Source organism: Lepidothrix coronata, unplaced genomic scaffold (assembly GCF_001604755.1).
Source record: "Lepidothrix coronata isolate B3197 unplaced genomic scaffold, Lepidothrix_coronata-1.0 Scaffold60, whole genome shotgun sequence".
In the NCBI taxonomy this organism is placed as follows: Eukaryota; Metazoa; Chordata; class Aves; order Passeriformes; family Pipridae; genus Lepidothrix; species Lepidothrix coronata.
The window spans coordinates 2158750-2181266 of NW_016690240.1; the positions used below are offsets into that span (position 1 = coordinate 2158750).

General features: G+C 36.1%; 1 protein-coding gene across 2 annotated transcripts in view; it reads left to right on the plus strand.

The window, feature by feature from the left end:
• The window catches only part of CCDC138 (coiled-coil domain containing 138), a 37471-nt gene that overhangs the window by 9669 nt on the left and 5285 nt on the right, over positions 1 to 22517 (plus strand). For both annotated transcript variants that reach the window (XM_017817308.1, XM_017817309.1), the window contains 6 exons: positions 1277 to 1354; positions 1434 to 1544; positions 3551 to 3715; positions 4498 to 4614; positions 5731 to 5923; positions 9069 to 9245. In XM_017817308.1, the coding sequence (XP_017672797.1) occupies positions 1277 to 1354; positions 1434 to 1544; positions 3551 to 3715; positions 4498 to 4614; positions 5731 to 5923; positions 9069 to 9245 (841 nt within the window). The remainder of the gene's footprint in view (positions 1 to 1276; positions 1355 to 1433; positions 1545 to 3550; positions 3716 to 4497; positions 4615 to 5730; positions 5924 to 9068; positions 9246 to 22517) is intronic.

The following is a 22517-nucleotide window of genomic DNA, read 5'->3' on the forward strand; positions in this document are numbered from 1 at the left end:
CTGAAAGTACTTCCTGCATGTTTTTCTAGTACTTGAAATTTAACCTTTCTGATCTTTTACAGTATAAAAAAATATTGGACTTATTCCTCTGACCCACTAGGAACAGCTAATTGTTAGGAAGGGCAAATCCATATCTTCTGAAGCAGATTGAGGGTGGATGGAGAGAAAATATTTTATGACTTAATAGAATCCACCCTGTGCTGATTGGCTGTGCTGATTCTATTAAAAAAAAATTCTAACTCCGTGTTTGCTCAGTATTTTTAGTTATTTTTGCAAATTAAGGCAGTATTTTCTCAGTTCTTATATTGAGATAGTGTTTCATAGTAATACACAGAGTAGGAATTTGTTTCACTTGACTGTCAAGTCTGACCTAAAATGCTGACGTGCAAATTGCTATCTAAACTGTTTGATCATTGTTTATTCATTGAATTAATACCTGTTCTGATAGATTGAAGGACAGTAAAAATCTACAGCAGGGCCTTATTCTTTCCATTAGAGAAGGTCAGACCTAACTCCTAGGACGTTGATGGTTCTGGTGCAACACATCTGTCTTGTTATTTCCTCTCACTGCTAAATCTTTGCATTTCTGTGCAAAGTGAGGGCTTCTGTGATAATTATGCTGTTCGACGTTGTATGCATAGGGCATGTTTCTTATGTTTAAATGGTGGTTACACTTTCCCTCATCTTTTCTCACCGAGCAAACTGTTTCTGTAGTATGTTAGTAACTGTCTCATTCTGCAGAGAAAAAAACTTTCACCTTCCCCATTAACAAGACAATTGTACCGTTCTTGAAATATGTGCTCCATTTTTATGTCACTTCTTCATGAAAAGATGTGAAGTACCTGTAAACCTAGGATGATATTGTAGTGCTTATTCTTCCCCTTCAGGAAGGTTGGGCTGCAGGTCGATAGAGAGCTACTGCTGCTGTCTTATCAGATTGCCCAGAGAGGTGTTAGAATCTCAAACCTTGGGGCTGTTCAAAAGCTATCTGACATAGTCCTGGCCAACCAGTTCTTGGTGGCCCAGCTAGAGCTGAGGAGTTGGACCAGATGTCCTCCAGAAGTGCTCTTGAGCCTCAGCCAATCTGTGATTCTGTGATTTGTTGAGGGAGGTGTATGATGATTTTGTTTCTCTCACTTTACATGCTGAGAAAAAAAAAATTGAACTTAAATAATTTAGGTACTCAACAGCAGTATCAAATTATTTCATTGTGATAATTAGGTGAAGAATTCAGTTTTGAATTTACAGATACTTTAATATTTTCTGATTTTTTCAGTTAAGTGATGTAACTGAGCTGAACAAGAAGTTGGAAGGTCAAGCACGAAAAGTACAAGCACGTTTAGAAAACCTACAGGTAAAGTTTGTTCTTACATGTACCTGCTTCTTTTATAGGTAATCAGTGAAATGTAATTCATTGTTATATTTTGTTGTAGAGGAAGCATGAATTTTCAGTAGTACGGAAGTCTGACAATATATGTCAAGTGATGCAACAAAGCAAACCTGTGAAACAGGAAAAAGTGATGGTAACATCAAAAATTGCTAAGGTAAGAACTGAGCAAAAGTCTTGACTGTTTTCATTCGAAAGGCATTAGGCAGTGTAACATTCTCTGTGTATCTGATGGAAATTAGAAAATGTGGCTTCCAATTTTGTTTTACGAGTAAATTAATTATAATAAGAGAAGAAACATTGTATGGGGAGAAAACACAGTTAACAAAGAATGAAGTTTGTTGCTAAAAATGTGTCTTGGATTTCATATTGTGTATGTCAATAGTGTATGTGTATATTTTTATTTATATGGTATGCTTTCCACTTCCTGTCGTGTCATCTTTCATCTGCCAATTAGAATTATAACCTACTTCGACTTTAACAGATTTCTTTTGCTGTGTCAGAGAAAATTTTAAACTTCTTCTGCTTACTGCTGCCGTACGGCACAGCACTGTCCTTATGAATACCACCAGGCAAAAAGTAGTCAGTCAGAAGTATCTGATAAAGAATCTTAATCTTCTCAACAAAATATTATTTTTTGGAGAAATAATCTTTAATGGGGGAAAGAGAATAAATGCAGTGTTCATACACAGTTCCAAAACAATCACCTTTTTTCCTTAAAAAATCTTCATATAACACTTCATGAAATGCTTTCTTTCTCCATGTAGTTCCATTTAGTAGCAAGTGAACTGTGGAATGAAAAAGAGATATTCACACCATCCTACTTAACTGATATACATTGGGTGCCTTTAAAACTGTGCTGTATGTATATAGCCAACAAATTCTCTTTACATAGGTTTTAACATACTTTGGTTGCAAGTGTAATACAAATAGTATCAGTAATTACAGTTCTGATAGAAGAGGAAAACAGTTATCTGAAGGTAGATAGAAGAAAACTTTTGAAGTCTTTATAGAACTGTTTGTGCAGCCTGTCTTCAGGTATCTGTAGTACAACCAGAATGACAATTTCAAAACATTTTTGTTGTTTTTTTAACAATGCTAGTTGCCCAGTTAAATTTTAACAGCAGTAAATGGTGTGAAATAAAGCAAAGTAGGTGTAGTGCATTGAGATAAGAATTTCCCCATGCAAAGGACATTAAAGACCTCCTTTCTCCTGTAGTTCATTTGTCCAGAATTATAAAATGGAGTGATTTTTTATGTGAATTTTTTTCCAAGATGTTTTACTACCATTTGTCCAAATATAAAATAAATTATTTTTTTTACACCCAGAAACAAATAGCGCCTGTCCTGCACTGGGGAGGGAGGTGTGAGAGAGAGAGAAAAACACTGCAGGATTCCTTCTGGGTCTGTGGAAGAAAGGCCTGACAACAAATGGCTTAATTAAAAGGCTATTTTAATAAGACAGAGTAAGAGGAGGAATAAAGACAGCAAGTAAATCTTGTGTCCCTTCAGATGCTGGGAACCCTGTGTTTGAGAAGCATCAGGTGGAGCTTGGGTGGATTTTTCCCAGGGCATGATGAGCTGCTCCTCTCCATTGAGAGAAGCTCCTCCTCTTTGGCCATTCAAGATATTACATAATTTTCTTGCAAGAAAACAGCTCTATTCATGAAGGATGTTCACAGGAGAAGAACTTGTTGCCTTTTTAGACGAGGACAAGGCCAGGCAGCAGGCATGATCAGCAGTTCCACTTGGGAGCTGCCTGATTTTATCCTGCAGCCAAGCACAGGATAAACTGTGGCTGCACCTACTCAGGTTAACTGTGACGTTATCTCTGACTCTTTTATGTACAGTAGTCTCCCAGTTCACCTTTCCCAGTGATATTGTAAGTTACATATTAATAATATGCAGCTTCTCAAACCCTAGGTACAAGGCCCAGCAGAGCACACATGGCCTGTTCACTATCTGCTTGAATATGTTTTCCATGGGCTCCCTATACAGTAACTTACCTCCCAGATTTTATCAGGCATAAAATTGTCATCCTTTATATTATGCATAATATTTCATAACAAATGTACTCTAATGTGTTTCAGTCTATTACTATTTTGGCTTAAAAAAATCATTAACTTGGAAGCTGAAATATCTGATGTTATGGATGTATTACAGCTACCATTGAATTCACAAGTTTATGAGCTCTTAAGTTTTCTTATGGATTGGATCTCAGACCAGCATCTTAGCAAAATAAAAACACAAGAAGAAAGAGAGGACAGTTATAAACTTACAGTTACCCAGAGCTCAGATAAACCCTCTACTCGGCAAAAGTGTATGAAGGTAAAGGGGTTTGGATTGATTGCTTGTGTTAACATGTTTCAGATTTCTGGAGGGGGTATTGTTAAATGATTCTTAAAGTATAACAGGTCAGCATGTAATTAGAACAAAATCACTGTTAATAAGTCAGTGTTCATTCCAGCAGTGAGATAGAATAGATACATTGTCAATTGTAAAGCATACAGATAATTTTTAATAAAAAGTGCGATGTTCAGTCTCAAGATGGGAGTTTCAGCATTTTATTTCTAGTCACTTCTTTCAGTTGATACTTCTTTTTTTATGTGTGATACTGTACATAATTCTTCTGTTTCAAGGAGATTAACAGGTCAAATTTAAAACATTTTTATGCCTATTTAGATATTAGTGTTTCAATTTGTGACTGATAAAAGGTGATGCTGTGCTGTTCTTTCAGCACTTTTATTGTTTTCTTTTTGATGATACCAAGATTTGGAAATCAGTGAAATATTCAGAAAATCCATTTCGGTTGTATTTCTTCATTATATAAAAGATTTATAAGCTACTGGGGTTGGATTTCCTGAGATTGAGCTCACATGTATCTCCACTTTTGCATGTAAACCTCTGTAAAATTTAAAATCTGTGTATGCATATAATTCTGTTACCTCTACTGGATCTGCCCAGAGAGTATTTGCATATGTAATCTGTTAGATTACAAGAGAAAACGTAAAAAAAAGTTAAGAAGTCTATTCGTTTGGTTTTCACTTACAGTTATCTTATAGAGTAGTTTTATATACTGCATGTAATTCTACTTTTGTGTATTTTTACAGCTTTTGCCTATAGCTACTGAGCAACTCCAGTGGATGCCGTATGTGAATTCTAAACTGCACATACCTGTAGTTAAATTTATTTACTGGTCCATAAGACAGCTAGACACTGATATACAGGTAAAACAAGTAGTCTTGTTGCAGTATGTTTTTTTAATAACTAAATTCACAGCAGGTATTAATGGATTTTGCATTTTAAATACATATGAAAAGCAGAAGTTATCAGGTCATATATAGAAAAGAAACTGCTGTAAAGTATAAATGCTTAGTGTTTAACACAGATAGATGCCAAATCAAAAAAAAATCAAGTTAAATTTAAATTTGGCATGGTGTATCTACATACAGTGTTTGTAAGTAAGTGATCTCTGTTGTGATTTCTAAGCACATCAGAAATTACGTTTTTGCATATGTAGTTACCAAACTTGCACTAGAAAAGGCAGTACTTTCAGATGCACTTTATGCATGAGATTTGTTGAAATTGATTGAAGTGAAGCAGTGAAGAAATTTTGTTTGTCTGTTTTTTTCTGTTCTCTGCTTGGTGTCTAAACACAAGACATTCCTTGCACTCTTTGACTAGAGTGCTATAAGAAAATATGTAGCAGTATAATAAAGAAAAAATAGTAGCCACACTGTAAAGACTCAACATAGTGCTGTCAGTAGTGCTTTTGCTGAATCAAAAGGTAGAAACTTTGTAAATATCCTGAGTTTAAATTCAACAGAATACTAAGCTGTTGTGTTTGGTGCTAATAAGTAACTGTATTTTAAATGAGCATATTGTGAAGTTTGATTCTGAGGTAGTATTTCTTTATGACGAAAAGTCTAATAGATATTACCTGTACAGTATTCTTCAGGTTCATATTTACACCTTGATTCTGTGAATGGTTTTATAGGATGTAACTTCAGGCAACCTTACAAAATAGAATTGACTGAAACTGAACTTTTTCTGGAACCAGAGGCAACTTAAATAATGTCAGCATATCCAAGGCCCTCACTAATTAGTCTCTTGATTAACTATATGCTGATATAGTTAATCAACAGTACCACACCGTGGTAGTGTTGTTCAGCTGCTTTTGGAACACAAAGCAGAATTGTCTATACAGATTATATTCCAATATGTGGTCAAACAGTTTGCTACTTAATATTTAATCACATGGGGAACATATATATCACTGTATAGTACACAGGATTTCAGTGTGTTTTAATGTTTACACTAACTCTATGCACTGTTTGAAACAGCATGCAACAATGAGATCCACAATGAGGAGACTGGGCGAAGATATTTTCAAAGGCGTAGTGAGCAAGGGAAACCCACGTGGTTCTTCTGAGCAGTCTATAGAGAGTAAATCAAAATCAGCAGCTTTTTTTAAGAGTTCCTGTATGCCTTTGAGATTTGTGTCAACTTTAATTGTGCTTAAAACAGTGACACAAGGTAAATTAAGATTTTTTTTTATTTTAATTTATTTATTTCAGTCATGTGCCTGGATAAAAAGCATTTCAATGATACTATAGAGTCTGTTATGCTTTATTAGTGAAAAGTGGTTTTACTTGAGTTTGGCTACCTTGTGAAGCAAAATATGTATGAATCTTGCTATTATTCATTTCATGTTTGAGTTTATGTGTTCCTTTTAATATGATGACTTGTTAGATCAGTCAACATTTCTGAAGAAGGGGAAAAGAGACGTTGATAATTCTGTTAAACTGTTTTCCTTCTTTGTCCTTTTGACATAGAGAGTGGTGTTCACTTTTGTGAGAAGAAAAACCTTCGATCAGTCTGATTTATCGGGATATTTTAAAATTAACTTACAGATTAACTTTGGTTATTTAAACAAATTCTTCCCCATTTCTAGTTTATAGATATAGATATATATATATATAGATATATATATATATATGTATGACTTCTTCAAACACTTCAACATAATCTGAATTATGCTTGAAGGTTCTTCATTCATGTATGTGCAGATGTGATGAGTAATCCAAAAGAATGTTTTATTTTGACTTCTATTATTAGGTTTCTCTTTGACTTAGTGTTTTAATTCAATAATGGCCTCAGTGATTGCTATGAACCTATGCAAAAGGAGTCCATCAGCATAAAAGCAGCAGAGTTGATAGGTCCCCTCTGAATCCTGAATGCAATGTAATTGCTACTTATTATCAAGTTGAGTTTCTGAATATATTAACGCTTGATTTTTTTGTGTGTGTTTATTATAAAAAGATCATATATTCTCTTAAACTATATAGTCCATACAGCCTCCAATGCCTGTTAGGGGATTATTCTATCTGAAACAGCTACATGACTTTCAGCTCTTTCTTCTGCCTTTTGTTAACCAGAAAGGATCAGGAGGGTTGTGTAGGGGGGCATCACAGGGTGAGTGACTCTTACCTTTCAGTGTGAGATTTTTTCTGTTTCCTTTGTTCCCAGGACCCTTCCACCTTTTACACTGGCAGATATGTATAACAATAAAGTAGAATTTTCTACTTAAAACCTATATAATTTGGTGTTGGCAAAGAAATAGAGGAAGCTGGGTCTTCCTTGCCTTATGGGAGAGGGAGAAGATAAAGGTTTCAAAGTAGACAGTACAGGATTACACAAATCAGATTGTATCTAGACAGTGTGACAAAAAGTGTGGAAAATATAACTCAAAGACTAGAGTAACTGTTTTCCCAGCTGATTTGTTAACAGCTGCCTTTCAGTTATGAAGTCTTTTCTCTCTTCAAGGGAAACAGATAACAAGAGGTGTTGCAGATCTTTTTATGGAAGTTAGGCAGAAAAGTAATTATATACCATCAAGAGCAGATGTAAGATGCAATTGCTGCTTACCTGCAACAACTTAGCAGTACTGTGGTGCTGCATAACTGGGATTTTCTGCAGGAATACGTTTTACAAGGATAGCATAAGAATGAATGTATTTATAACTCTTTTCCAACTCTTTGTGATATTAACCACTTATTTTTCCCTTTCAAAGACATTTTAAAAGCACAGATCATTTTGATAGCAAGTAATTGTTCAGTGGGGCTACAACTGAACAATCTAACCTAACCTCAGAAATGGTCCTGCTTTAGGCAGGAAGGTTAGATTCCAACTAAATTGTTCCATGATTCTATGCTACCTTTGATTTTCGCGACCTTTTATTCTCTGAATGGTTTCTATTTTAAAATGCCATTACTAGTAACACATTTATTCTGCTAATAACACAAAGAGATTCAGATAGGTTACAGAGATGTTAATTATCAAGGTACTCCTGAAAAACCATGCCAGAATGTCCAAATCAGATGCCTGCTTTGTCATCTGATTTTTTTTTAACCTCTTGCGTGAAATATATTGTGAATATTAGGCCAGTTCTTTAGACAGCAGAGATCCATATCACAAAATTGCTGCAATCTCTGGCACCCTGATAGACACTAAATTGGGAGGCCAAGATTTTAAATGCATAGATAATGAGTAGTGTTCTTTTTCATGGAAGTCGTGCTTCTGGATTAGATAGTTAAGAAGATTAGTTTGTCTTTATGCTTAACAACCTGTTCAGGATTTATGTTGAGAGTATTTACAGTAAATACAGGATTTAAACATGATGGAAGACCACCCTGACATCATTAATGAACTAACACAGTATTTCAGCTGTTGGAGGAAACTATTTCAGTCAAGACATTTTGGTGAAGCATGATAATTTTTCTTAAATTGCAACTCACATTTCTAGAAATGTTCGATAAAAGCAACGGAAGAAGAATTGCAATACCAAAACCAGTCATTGCCGAGACTGATTTACCCTAAGCAGATGAACAATCTCGATTAGAATGAACCAGTTTAGCCTCTCATGGTTCCCTTTTACATGAGAAATATGATCTGATGTTAAACATATGTCAGATATCACTGTGTATGAATTTTGATCACTCTGACCACATGGCGCTAATGATCTAGTGATAAAGTAGCACATTTGAACATACATCTTCTTTCCCTTAAATGTCAGTATCCAGCAGATGGCACCACAGTTAAACTTTTGTGGCAGGATAAATTGTTTCCTTCTTGATTTTCTGCGCTCCAGATGATCAATGAGATTCCAAGATACTGAGGACAATTTGACATCAGGAAATTAAGAAATTAGATTGGTTCACTTAATCTGCATTCTTAGTAGAATTTAATGGACTCTGCAATGAATAAGAATATAAAATGTATGTGCTGAAACTACTGCTTTTTATAGAAGGAATGGGAATAGTTGCTCTGGTGAAAGTAATTGCTCCTACTCAGACAAATCAGCCATTGACTCCTTTAATAGAGGTTTCCCAGATGTTGAAACTGACCTTGTCTCAAACTATGCCAGCTTATATTTTCTTCCGCTTAAGCAAAATATTTGCAGGACTTTACATTTGTAAATATATTTTTCTTAAACATAGTAGATAGTGTCTTTCTCTACTCAGAATAAATTGTTAAGGAATAAAAACAGTCAAGTAAATGTAATATTTTCACCATTTAGCTTTTAAGTATATGTCTGCAACAGAAACTGTCGAACAGTTCACATTGCTTAATGAAATGATAGTTATAGAAGTCTTATTACCTGTATTCTGGTATCTTTCAGTGGATTACCTGGCTCAGGCATTTGATTCACTTCGCATAGACTTGAAGACAGATGAAGGGAAGGCCTTATTTTTGGAATACCAATGTGTGCCTGTTGTATTAAGTCACTTAAAAGTATCCAGTAGAGGTCTGCTTTCCAGTGCTCTTGAAGGATTACTTCAGATGACCATGGAATCTGGTAAATTGGGGTAATTAAAAAAAAAAAAATAAAAAATTAAAAATCAGGATAAGAACAGGTGAGGTAAGCATAAATACAATGTAAAACAGCACGATTCTTATGTATAAATGATCTAATGTAGTGTTAACATTCATTTGTATCATGTACATTCATTAGAGACATAAAACGTACATCTGAATTTTCTTTCTCTGTCATCTTGTGTTTTCTGCTCCCTCTCAGCACCTATGTTTTGTATTTTGTCCTGGTTACTTACTTATTTATTGCTGTGAATTTTTTGTTGCTCTTTTTTGGTTTGGCATTTCAGTTTATTCCACTGTATTATTTTGACAATATTTTTCTTTGAAGTCAGTCTGTGCCAGGGAAGCCAAATCATGAAAAACTACCAGAAGGTGGAAATAAAACATAGGTTGTATTTAAATTCTTTTCCTAGTTTGAATGAACAGATCAACCACAATCATTTTTCAGTTTCTAATAATTGAAAATGGCATTTCTAAAAGAGATGGTTATGTTTTACTGAATTTTACTGTGCTTTGGTCCTAGAAAAGTGTTAATAATCCTATTTGTCACAGCATTTTCCAAGTGATCCAGACTAAGGATCAGTTGATAACCAACTGGATAAACATGAAGGTAGAGAGGCATTCCAGTGCCACATTGAATAAACTTTGTGGTTGTTTTTTTTTTTAAGATGAAAATCACTCAGTGCTTTGTAGAACAGAAATGTTCATTATTTTGGAAGGGTTTTGTTAACCATGCATTGTACTGATTAAAATACAAAACATGTTTGACTTGGGATGGTATAGCATTGAGTAAACAGCAACTTTGTAGCAATGTAAGTAAAGAAATATTTAACTAACTTTCTATTCTTCCTTGCAGACTCTTTTTCTGATCATGTAGTTAATGCAGTCTTACACTAAGGCATTATTCCTAATAGTCATGACTATGGTTGATAAAATGATTGGAAAAGAATTAATTGAATGCACAAAGGTCACAACCTAAGCAAAGTGGGTAGTGTCTGGTATTATTTTGGGTAATGTCAATAACAGTACATTTTCTGTTACCTCTCCGTAGTCAATCTAATACATTAGATGCCTGCAGTTTGAAGAATAATGAAGAATATTTTGAGAGACTCAAATTTTTGCTTTCTTGCTTCTCAGAGAAGTTGTACGTATGTGAAATCAGGGAAGTAAGAGTACTGTTTAATGGAATTGCATTTGATTGAGAATTATTTCTTGGCAACTGGATATAAAGCCTTATCCTCAGCCTTTCTCTTTGGTAGAATAAATTGCCAGTACACAAGTTATAGGCATGTTCTACTTTTTTCCAATACGTAGTTGGTGTTTTGCAAGAAGTTGTTAACCATGAGAAGTAGGATTGTTGATGGGAAACTGTGTTTTGGTTGCTTTGTAAGTTTCTTATTAAAAAGTTATTAAAAGACAAACTATAGAAGATGGCAGTGAATATTCAGAGGACTCTCTATGTTAGAGTAAAACAAGAATTTATGCTCACAGTATGCTTACGGTTTTAAAGCTGTATTCATGTGCAACCTTAAACGTGAAGTCATAGGTAGCTGGCCATATTCTCAAAAACAGAATTGTATTACCCAAAAAGACAGTATCTAGCCAACAGAAGGCAAAGTCTAGACTTTTATTTTTTGCTGTAATCCTAATCATTCTTTCATTTTGCTATAACAATTTTCTGTCTCTGTTTGTTAAAAAATAATACCTTTAGAGAGGAAGTGATTAGAAATTAAGTTGGGAAAAAAAAAGTGGGTTTTTTTCTTCATATTATTTTCTATAACTTAATTTTTTAAGTTTTAATTTTTTCATGAAGTATTTTTACAGATTTAAATTTTAGTTGTTCAGGCTGAAAAATGTTAATCAGATGTGAAATAGCTACTATGTTTCAATTGTCCTCCCTGTAACTGCATGTACTTTTTTTTATAGTAAGCAATGAATGCTAATGTTTCTGTCCAGTTCAGGCCTCTCTAAGGTCCTTATGTAGGCTGTCTCCTGTGTAAGAAATTATCTTCCTCATGTTACAGAAATGAAGCCTAGGTTTCCCTCATATGTTAAGGAAAATTACTTAAACTGCATATGAAGAAGGCACATACTAATCTAAGATGGATATTTCTGTTAATAGAAATTAGAACAAGGGAGTCTGCAGTATTGAGTAAGCAGATTTAGTTTTGGTATGCACATTCTCAGATTTTGGATCAGTATCATTGCTTTTGGCTTCACAATATGTCTGGTACAATCGGTCCAGAATCCAAGTTTCCATTGCAAGTTCATGCATTGATAGTGCTGGTAAGGCATTCACTTATTAAAAACATGATGTCAAATGCAACAGCTGAGGTATTAGTATCATCTTGTGTACAAGACCTTAATGGCAAATTTAAATTAATGTTCTTACTGTTATGCATCTTACTGGCGCACAGCCCTCCATGCACTCCATCTCCATCTCTCCTCAGGAGTTTCACATCAAGAATCTGGGAGAGTCCTAGCACCACCATTTGAATGGGAAATGGTGGAGGTCTGAAAGATAACATTCCTCAGTACTTTTTTACTCTGTGTACTTATGATTTCACTATTATATGTTCAGCAGTCTTGGCCAGCTCAGGATATGCATTCACACACAATATCTTTTACTGTTCTGATTGTTGCCTTCTTCTCTTAGATCTTTTTTCACAAGGAAGAGAAGTATCAGCAGACAGGGATGGAGAAATAATTAGTTCTAGAGTGATTTACTTGTCTGAGAAGACTTGTTATATCACAAGGTGGTCCAGTGGGTGGCTTGAGGCATTTCAAAACCTGAAAAAAAATGCATGAAGTCAGGATTCTTCAGTTCCTTCTGGAAACTGTGGCCAGAAAGCCAAATAGTGTTGTGTTAATGTTCTGTACTCTTTTTTTCTTTTTTTGCCTGGTATGCTGGGAATAACATTGAACAAGGAATATTTTGGTAGTAGAACTGCAGCATAATTTTTTTGGCATTTTAGAGATGCCATGATTCATTCTAGGGCTTTCTTTGCACTAGTCAGCATCCCATAGCTACTGTTTAGGAAAAATGAAAGCAATAAGGATCACTCAAAATAGTCTAGTTTAAAAGAAAAAAAAAAAGGCAGTAAACCAGAGTTTCAGGATTTGACAAGGTCTACTTCTCTCCCATTCTCTGCCATGTTTGTTAACACCATTTGCTTCTGTAAAGGTAAGGCTAACTTTAATAAAACAGAGTGTCTATTTGTAAAAAGTCTTTTACAGTGCAGTGGGAAGAAGTAAAATCTATATGGTGAGAGGCAGCTGATAGTCAAGATCTCTGTGTATCATGCTAACTGGTATGCAGTGTGCCTGCACATGTTTTTGTATGTTTGGGCACATCCATGCCCTAAAGACTGTGGCTGATAAAGATAACTATCAGGAGTTCAAGCCACAAAAAATACTCCATTTAAAGATCAATACCCCTTCACTTCAAAGGCTAATGAAACTTTACTCATTGAGAATTTGGAGCTCCCCTGGTTTCAGTGAGCTTCTGTGTTCCAGTCTGAAGGAAGAAGCAGATGATGTTTTTTGCACTGCACAACTCAGTTGTGTGAAGTACAAAGGAGAGCGCATAGGTTACTACACTAAATGAGCCCTATACAACTTCTAGTGACAGACTTTCTTTTTGGAAACCTCACTTGGAATCCCCATGTCTAATGAGAGCAAAAAAGTATGAGCAGCAAATATCACAGATAGTTTCACTGAGTTTTTACTCTTGCATTACTTTTCGCATCATGCCTTTCCCGAAAAAAAGGCACCATTTTTGAACATTGAAAGCACAAGATTGGCTCCTTTGAGTGGAATGCATGCATGGATCATATACACTTTGCAAATGGTAGGTAGCTGTGCATGTCTCTCTATATATGTATGTATATGTGCATGTTTATATTCACATATGTGGCACCAGAAGAGTCATCCTTGAGTACTCAGACATTAGGGAGGATGTTACTGCTGAGCAACATCTGAATGTTCACTCAGATGACAGGAAAGAGGAAAATGTAACTTTAGGGATTAGGCATTTCATTTCTACTCCAAAAACAAAAGGGGAGTATTAACTTATTTTGACCCCCTTTGTGTCAAGAGGCCTATCTATTTGCATTCTTAATGGTAAAATCATTTGTCATCGTTTCCTCGTTAGAGCCACAAGATGAACTATGAGCCGTCAAGGTGGTCTTTTTGGTTCATCTCTTACTTCAGATTCCAGGTTGGAACTTTTTCGGTCACTACTGGGATCAGGGTTTACTCTTTAATCTTTGATTCTCAGTTAGAGAGATCTTACCATATTCCACAGAAATAATATCAGTCTACTAAATCTCATAAAGCAAGTTTGAAGCTCATTTAAAACTGTAAATAAAAATGCACCTGAGGTCCACAGCTTCATGAAAAATTTGTCTGAGTTGACCTCTTTTCTGTACAAGAGTAGATAACACCAGTGTACCTGTCCAGCTAGGCCATAGGAGCACAGTGTCTTAACACCACAGGAATTCTGTGAAGAAATAGTTAAGACTTTTGGTACCCTTGGGAAGCTAATTTGTATGTGTTTCTTGAAACTTAGTTGCATCACCATAGCCTACAACATCCAGAGACCACAAGTATACAATACAGTCACATTATTTCTTGGATGGATTCACCTTATCTGTATCTATCAAACTGGAATCTCAAATTGTATACATGTCACCAGACTACATTATGGTTTAGGTATCAAAACTTGGATAGCGTTCCAGCTATTGGTATACTGGAACTGGTATTTCCCAGACATCTGTGACTTTTCATGCCATTGTATAAATCTGAAGTGTAGTGCCAGCCAAAAATAATCTCACCATTTTGTCCCAGTGTGGTGGGTTGACCTTGGTTGACCAAGCTGTTCTATCACTCCCCTCCTCAGGAGGACAGGGGAGAAAGTAAGATGGAAAAAAAAAATCATGGGTCAAGATAAAATCAGTTTAATAAAGCAAAAGCAAAGTCCATACATGGAAGCAAAGGAAATCAAAAGATTTTATTCTCTGCTTCCCATCAGCAGGTGGTGTCCAGCCACTTCCTGGCAAGTGAGACTTCAGCATGCATACAGGTTGGTCTGGAAGGCAACGTCATGAATAACGAACGCCTCCTTCCCTTCCAATTCACCCTTCCCTTCTTCTCCTTACTCTCAGCTTTTATTGTTGAGCAGATATCGTATGGTATGGGAGTCAGTTCGAGTCAGCTCTCCTGGCTGTATCCCCTCCCCTCCCGAGATCTTGCCCAACCCCAACCTACTGGTGAGGGAGAGTGTTGGAGAGACAGTGCTGATGCTGTGCCAGCATTGCCTAGCAGTAGCCAAGCACTGGTGTGTTACCAGCACCCTTCTAGCCACCAATACAAAGCACAGCACTTTGAGGGCTGCTGTGGGGAAAATTAACTCTGAGTCAGCCAGACCCAATAACACCCAGTCATTAATGGTTTTGAAACTTTAGCAGTGTGTCAGAGATACAGAATATATACATATATATGTGTGTGCCAGTCTTGTTTGCCTCACCTCTTTTACAAAGACGTTAAAGCCTAAGGCAGAGGTAAAATATTATACTGATCACTTTTCTTCTAATATACAAAAACATTCAAAGCTGGAACAAAGGCTGACTTTTGAATGTCAGAGGTGAAAAAAGTTGAGCTTAGTTTTGGCCAGCTCTTCAGGGCATAAGAGTGAGAGTCTGCTAAAGATATTATGCAGTAATTTCAGACGGTTTACTTTGTGTCAAGAGAACTTCAGTTTCAGTTTACTTTCATGCTCTAATAGTGTTGGGATTTTTTCATATTCCAGTACTTCTGTGGATTCTGTTCACTGCTTTTACTGTTAGTGGACTTGAGGACAGAAACTTTGCAACTGAGTCCTTACATAACCATTTGCATTCTGTTAGCAAATTGCTTCATTTAGCCTATGCTAGGAACTTAATAAGTAGCTGAAATGGACTTGTGGATAATTGTTAGGATAAACAATATAATGTTAAATAATTTATGTTGTATTTCATGTTCTTTGCGTGATGGAGAAATTATTTTTCTTCAGATGAGCTCAGGGGCCTAAGTTGAAGTCTGATTGGTTTAGTCAGCTATCTTCAGTGGAATAGGTTGCTTCTGAATTTCACAGTTGTGAGAGTTAACAGCTTGTTGTGAACCTGACAGTAGAAAATCAACTCCACAAAGTTATTTTATCCCTTTTCTTACTACGTTCTGTTAATATTTTTGTCTAAAAATGTCCATAATGGTGCATAAATTGGTGCATTTCAACCTGTTCAGTCTTCTAAGTGTACTTTCTGATGGCAGATACATGAGAACACAGAACCAAAGCAACACTGTAGCTACCATGTTTGGCTTTTAGTCCCATCTCTAAGATGTGAACCCTTCTGAAGATAGAACTAAGAACAAAATCTTCTCTGATAGCGTTGTAATAGAAAGTAGATTTAATGTCTTGATAAATTCTCAATGTGCTTGATGATAGATTTCTACAAATGCAGTGCTCTGACTGCCTTTGGAGCAAAGTGTATTAACTGCTTCATGCTGATGTTTCAGTTTAGTCAAGTGGCATATAATGTATTTATTGCTTAACATAGCTCTTACCATTTCTCATGTAAATTACTATTAATGTTTAATAATTGAAGTAATAGTTACTTTTAATCATTAAAATTGTTATACTATGAACCAGTGACTTCTAGGCCACCTTCATACCCCAAAGTTCCCTCCCTAAGACTACAAATTTCTTAGCAGATCTTGTTTCTAGGACAATGGGTGCAACACACTGTTCAAGAGAGTTCCTGTATGTCAGACATGAAACACTTTCTGGAAACCATATAGTAATAAGTAACATGACCTCATCAAGAAAATTTGTTCTATAGGTGTTGAAGAACGTCACATCATTAGTATTAAATCACCCTGTAGTTGAATGCTTGTCATATACAATCTTATCCAATACTGTTCTTCCTGTCTTCTCCCTTCTCAAGCAGCTTACTATGGTTTTTTTACTTGTGAATCAATTAAAAGGGTTTCAAAGGATGTAGTGAGTTTGTTAATTGTAGTCTGATTCATGCTTGATTTAAATCTGCTGTTAGCAGAGAGTTGCCTGCCTCAGTTTCACCCTTTGCACTTTTATACAAAGACATTATATGTCTTAAATTTTTCCTGCAGTGATAACTGACTTCTGTCATGTAGATTAATAAGTTCCCCTTTCTCAACCTTAAGTTCATTCAATGAAGTCAAAACTTACCTGCTCAATGGACATTAAAAAACGCTGGCCTTTGCTTTAAATAAAACTTACATTTTCTTTGTCTTCAAGCCTATTTCTGTTTTGCAGAGAGTATATTTTGCATTAGTGTGTACTTATTCACAAATTGAGGTAAGTGCATATTCAAAAAAAGTCATCTCAGAATTATTCTGTCATGTGTTTACTGTAAGTTAAGGCACATTGTGGTTGGGCTTAACTGTGATTTCTTAACCATATTAACATCACTGAAGATTTTTAGTAACTTCAAAAGTGGGCTGTATTTAGACATGCACCGAGCCTTACTTCTAATTTCATTTTTTTTTTTAAGAAAATATTATGGTCATGGATAACCAAGTCTGTGTCCAGATGTATTCATCTCATAAGTTAATCAAGCCAGTGAAGATAAAAAGATTGTCTCCGTAGTAAGAAGCTGTGCTTATTTACATGTAAACTGAATCTTTTTACATGGACTACCTGCGTGGAGACTCTCTCTTTTCCTTTGTATTGGAATGCTTCCATAACTGATGCACTGTGCACTGTTCTACAGGTACTTCTAAAATGTCAGTGGTCAGAATCTGCCAAGGAAACTCAAACCTGCCCCTTTATGGTTTTTCTTGAGTCTTAGCATTTTGAGACTTTACAGACTACAAGCAGTAGTAAAGCATGGAGTAAAAAATGCCTGTATGCTTAAACAGATTAAAATTTAACTTTTTCCATCATATTATGGTAACTGGTAACTTTGCAGGATTGTAACTTTTCAAGTGAGCTTATTCTGCAGCACTGAAAGGGTAAAATTGTCAAGTTTGTGAATACCAAACTAAGGTAGGATTCCCCCTCACCTTTGTGAAAGGCAGATGTGACAATTCTTGTGAGGAATTTTGTTTGAAGCTATAGCGAAAGAAATGATTTACAGCTTATGTGGGATGAACATTGAAATATAAACCATTTAAAAGGAAATCCTTCCTCTGTTATCCTATAATTTTTATTAATTTTTCTAAAAACAGTGAATAATTATGTTGGATTAATAGATGTTTTAGTTTAATATTTTAACGACAATAAGTATCTCTAACTCTGTTAAATGCAGCCTAGATAATGTTAGAACCAACCTGTATATGTTGAAAGCAAGCAAGTACACCAAAATTCTGTACATGTTTTTGTTAATTAATTGCAAGCTTAGTTTAAATTTGATTTTGATGAAATTAATTTAGTATGAAGTATCAGAAGCCTTCTGCCTAATAACAAATAATGTCTGTCATTATTTTCTCCTTGTTCTAGTAACAGTCATGTAATGCTTAGCCATTCTGAATTTTAGACCTCTGTGTCATTCACTCCAAAGTAAGAAATAGAAGGGGCCATTAAATATAAAGTTAGTAGAGCCAAGTAGCCACTTCAGAAGTAAACCTTCACTGTTCATTTAGGGCACTGCTGTAGTTCATAAGCAGCATGCAATTTTGAAGGGAGATGTGAATGCTAAGTTTTTTAAAGTATTTCGTGTAAAAAAGAGTTGTTTATGTCAGTATGTGGATATACACATCCCTTTTCCAGTTAATTTAAGTTGTGAAATCTTTAGAACACTAAAGTTTATTCAAGTAGGATCTCGTTTGCTCTTATTTACTAAACTTGCATTTCATTAATAAACAGTTTACAGTTTTATCGCTTTCCATAAAATGGTTTAATTTAAAACTACGTATGATTTAATTAGGAAAAAATATTTTTATACACGTTATATTTTGTATTTGACTAGCAAACATGTGTACTGTACTTTTTAGCCAGCTGTTTTTAGAGCAATGTCATAATTCAAATTTCATAAAGAAGGGCTGTTTTGTGAAGTCACTAGTAAAAAATTTTGCAGTTTGTGTAACATCTGCGCATTCTCAAGGTTCAGATTTTATTTACCTGCTCACTTGCAATCTGATGTTAACAGAATTACAGGTCATGCCAGGTAATGTTTGTTTATGTAAAGGCTTCCTTATTTGCATTTGAGATTGTGTTTGAAATACTGTGCTTCATTCTGAGCTAGTTTTTAGAGGAGCTGAGATATGGGAGTAGGGGAAACAAGGCAGTCAAGCTCTGACAGAAAAAGTGTTGGAATAAAACTCCTTTAGATGTTCTCTGTAAGAGAAGTTACAATTCCTTTTGTGATTCTGGTAGTTCATTAGGCCTTTTATTGAACGAAGTAACCCATAATAGTTTATAGCTTCGATTTGAAATGCTGTCTAGATTATTTGTAAAATGTTTTTTTTTCTCTCAGGCCTCATTAGAATCAGTCTTTAATGGTTAGACCATGTTGATTGCTCATAGACATACTGAATTCAATCAGCACACCAAAAGTTTTCATCCTCTGATGTTTCTAATCAATGATTTTCCAAGAAAAATGTTTGTTTTTTCTTAATGTATCATCTTTATGCTTCTGCTATTCTAGCAAGTAAGATAATTCTGTTTTCCATGTATTTTATACCTGTTGCATTCTAAGTTGGCAGTTCCAGCATAGGAACTATTCCTATCTTCACACCATAGTAATTAACTAATACACCAAATAAGCACAATTGCAAAAATCAGTATTTAAAACTGAAGTTCATTTTTAGCCAATTCCTTACACTATATGACCTAGAATGACCTTCCAGTCATTCTTCTAACCCCCATCTTCTGCAGTATAATATTACATGTGTTGCTTTATCAAATTATATTGAAGTCTAGATGAATTATAATTGCTGTAGCATTTCTTTACTAGAAAAGTATGTGACTATTCTGCGTCAACATACCTATAGTTCCTATACACATACTTACAGATAAACCTATAGTACATTTTATTTCCTTTTTTATTTGTCTTCTTTAGCTCCTGAAAATATCTTTACTTTATTACAGAAGGGCACATATGTTCAGTTTGCCATTTTTTTAGTCCAAATCCAACATATATATTGCATTGACTGTTCTCTCTTCACGAAGTGCTGCTTCCTGACTTGTCTTTTACCAGACACCAAACAGTGCCCACATCCACTCCACAGCAGAATGCTGTGGGAAACAGTGTCAAAGGCTTTACTAAAGTCCAGGTAACAACATCCACAGTCTTTCCTTCATCCACCAAGTGGGGTACTTTGTCATAGATGGAGATCATGTTGGTCAAGCTGGACCTGCTTTTCTAAAATCCATGCTGACTGGGCCTGCTGTGTGATGGCACTCAAGATGATCTGCTCCATGACCTTCCCTGGCACCACGGTCAGGCTGGTCAGCCTGGATCCTCCTTCTGGCCCTTCTTGTAGATGGATGTCACATTTCCCAACCTCTAGTCAATCGGGACCTCACTACTTAGCCAGGACTGCTGGTAAATGATGGAAAGTGGCTTGGTGAGCACTTACCCCAGCTCCCTCAGTACCCTTGAGTGGATCTCCTCTGACCCCGTAAACCTGTGCGTGTCTAAGTGGAAGAGAACTGGTCTTGCTATGAGACAGTGAAGGCATTAAGGCAGCTCAGCCTTTTCCTCATCCCTTATCACTGTGTTTTCGTCCCACATCCAGTAAAAGATGGAAAAATTCCTTAGCCCTCCTTTTGTTACTAATGTATCCATAGAAACATTTTTATTGTCTATTACAGCAATAGCCAGACTAAGTTCTATTTGGGCTTTGGCCCTTCTAGTTTTCCCCCTGCAGAACTTCACGACATCGTTGTAGTCCTCCTGAGGTGTCTGCCCCTTCTTCCAAAGGCCATAAACTCTTTTTTTTTTTCCTGAGTTCCAGCCAAACCTCTTTGTTTAGCCAGGCTGGTCTGCTTCCCCACCAACTTGTCCTTTGGCACGTTGGGACAGCCTGTCGTGCGCCTTTAAAATTTCCTTCTTGAAGAATGTCCAGCCTTCCTGGCTGGACTCCTTTGCCCCTCAGTACTGCCTCTCAAGGGACTCTCTCAACCAGTCTCCTAAAAAGTGAAAGTCTGCCCCTCTGGAAGTCCCAGTTAGTAGTTCTGCTGGCCCCCTTCCTTACTTGTCCAAGAAACAAAAACTCTTATCATTTTGTCACCTCTGTGCCCAAGATGGCCTCCAACAACCACATCACCCATGAGTCCTTCTGTTTTCATGAACAGCGGGCCAATGGGACGTCTTCCCTGGTTGTCTCCTTCATCAAGCTGTGTCAGGAAGCTATTATCTTCCACAATCCAGGAACATCCTGGACTGTTTCCCGTCTGCTGTATTGTATTTCCAACAGATATCTGGTAAATTGAAGTCTCCCATGAGAACGATTAGCAATTATGAGATGTCTTGCAGATTCTTATAGACTGTTTCGTCTGCTTTTTCATCCTGGTTGGGTGGTCTATAACAGACTCCAAACAAAATATCTGCCTTGGCCTTTCCTCTGATTCTTAACCACAGACACTCCACCCTGTCATCACCATCATCATCTAGACAGTCAAAACACTCCCTAACATATGGGGCTACCCCACCACCTCTCCTTCCCTGCCTGTCCCTTCTGAACAGTTTACATCCATCCAGCACTCCAGTTGTGTGAGTCATCCAGTATGTCTCCGTGATGGCAACTATGTCATGGTTTTCCTGCTGTGCAATGGCTTCCAGCTCCTCTATGTTGCCCACGCTGCATGCATTGGTGTAGATGCACTTCAGATATACTATTGATCTTGTCACCATTTTTTGATGAGAAACCCTAATTTTGAAGACCTCCAGACCAGAGGACCTCACACGGTTCCTCAAACATTGGTGTGCTGCCCCAATTCATATGTTTAGTGGACCTGGTTAGTGAGATGACCCCACTACCGCTTTTTTGTTCTATTTTTACTTAAATATCTGGGAAAACTTTTTTTTTCTTAAGAAACATAACTTTTTCTGACTTAACTTGACTTTTCATACTATTCTTTTTATAGTTTTTGACCTCCAAGGCATAGCTTTCTTTTCTGACCTTTTTTCTTTTGTTTATAGGCTTCTTTTCATTCCAAGCATCTCTTGTGGCATAAATATTGCTGCTAATTTTTTAACCTTTTCTATTACAATTTTTTTTTCTGGATGTAACCTCCAGTTGCCATTTGAGAATGATATTGGTCTCTTATACATCCTGTCTCATGTCTGTGTGAACGTCTTCACAGCCTAGAAAACTGAGGAGCAATTCAGATCATGCTGAGATCAACACATACTGGGTGACCAACTGAAGTTGTCGCTTGGGCTCTGTTAACTCAGTGTCACCTATGTGAGCACCTACACTGTGCTTTAAGCACTGACACTTAACAGTCCTGGCTACTGATTACAGGAGAAAATGGTAAATTCAGCAAATGGTTCAAATCTTACAGGTGACTGTGCTATAGACAGTTGGATATAAGCAAGTGATATTGCTGTTTCCTTTGAAGTGTTCCTACTGTGGTGCATAGTTAACTTTTGTGTTAGTTAACTTTTCCACACTAGTAGACAGTGCTCCATCGTTCACTTGCATTGCTGTCATGTGGTCCCCTTTCTCCCAGCAGATCCTCGCACAATTAGAAGTGTTACAAAACTGTAATCATTAATTTCTTAAAACATGAACTTAGAGTTGTTATTTTAATTTTCTGAAGTGTCATAGCTTTATGTATGAAACAATTTTCTGGATAACTATAGCTGGTGAGATTTTGTGCTGTGAGTGGCTGATTACTTTGAGGGTAAATTTCAGATGAATTCTGCCAACAGTGATAAATTGCTCATTGTTCATTGCAGTCTACCAGTCAAGCTAAGTTGATGCAACTACAACATCCTGCAATTTTTTTAAGCATACCAGTGGACACTTTTGTAGGTATTTTAAATTGTGACAAAGTCCTGCCAGGATGAATTCCAATTTATTTTTTCTAAAATAGTGAAATAAAAGCAAAATTAATGCAGATCTAAACCACCAAAATATTTTAAAAAGTGAAGCTTATATTCTTTTAGTAATCAGCTAGAGTTGCATTTAAATTATGTTTTGTTCATTTTCTGATTACTGAGAATATATTCTACAAAAACTTACCTGACGTGAGTATACAAGCAGTTTACAGAAAGTACATTTAAAC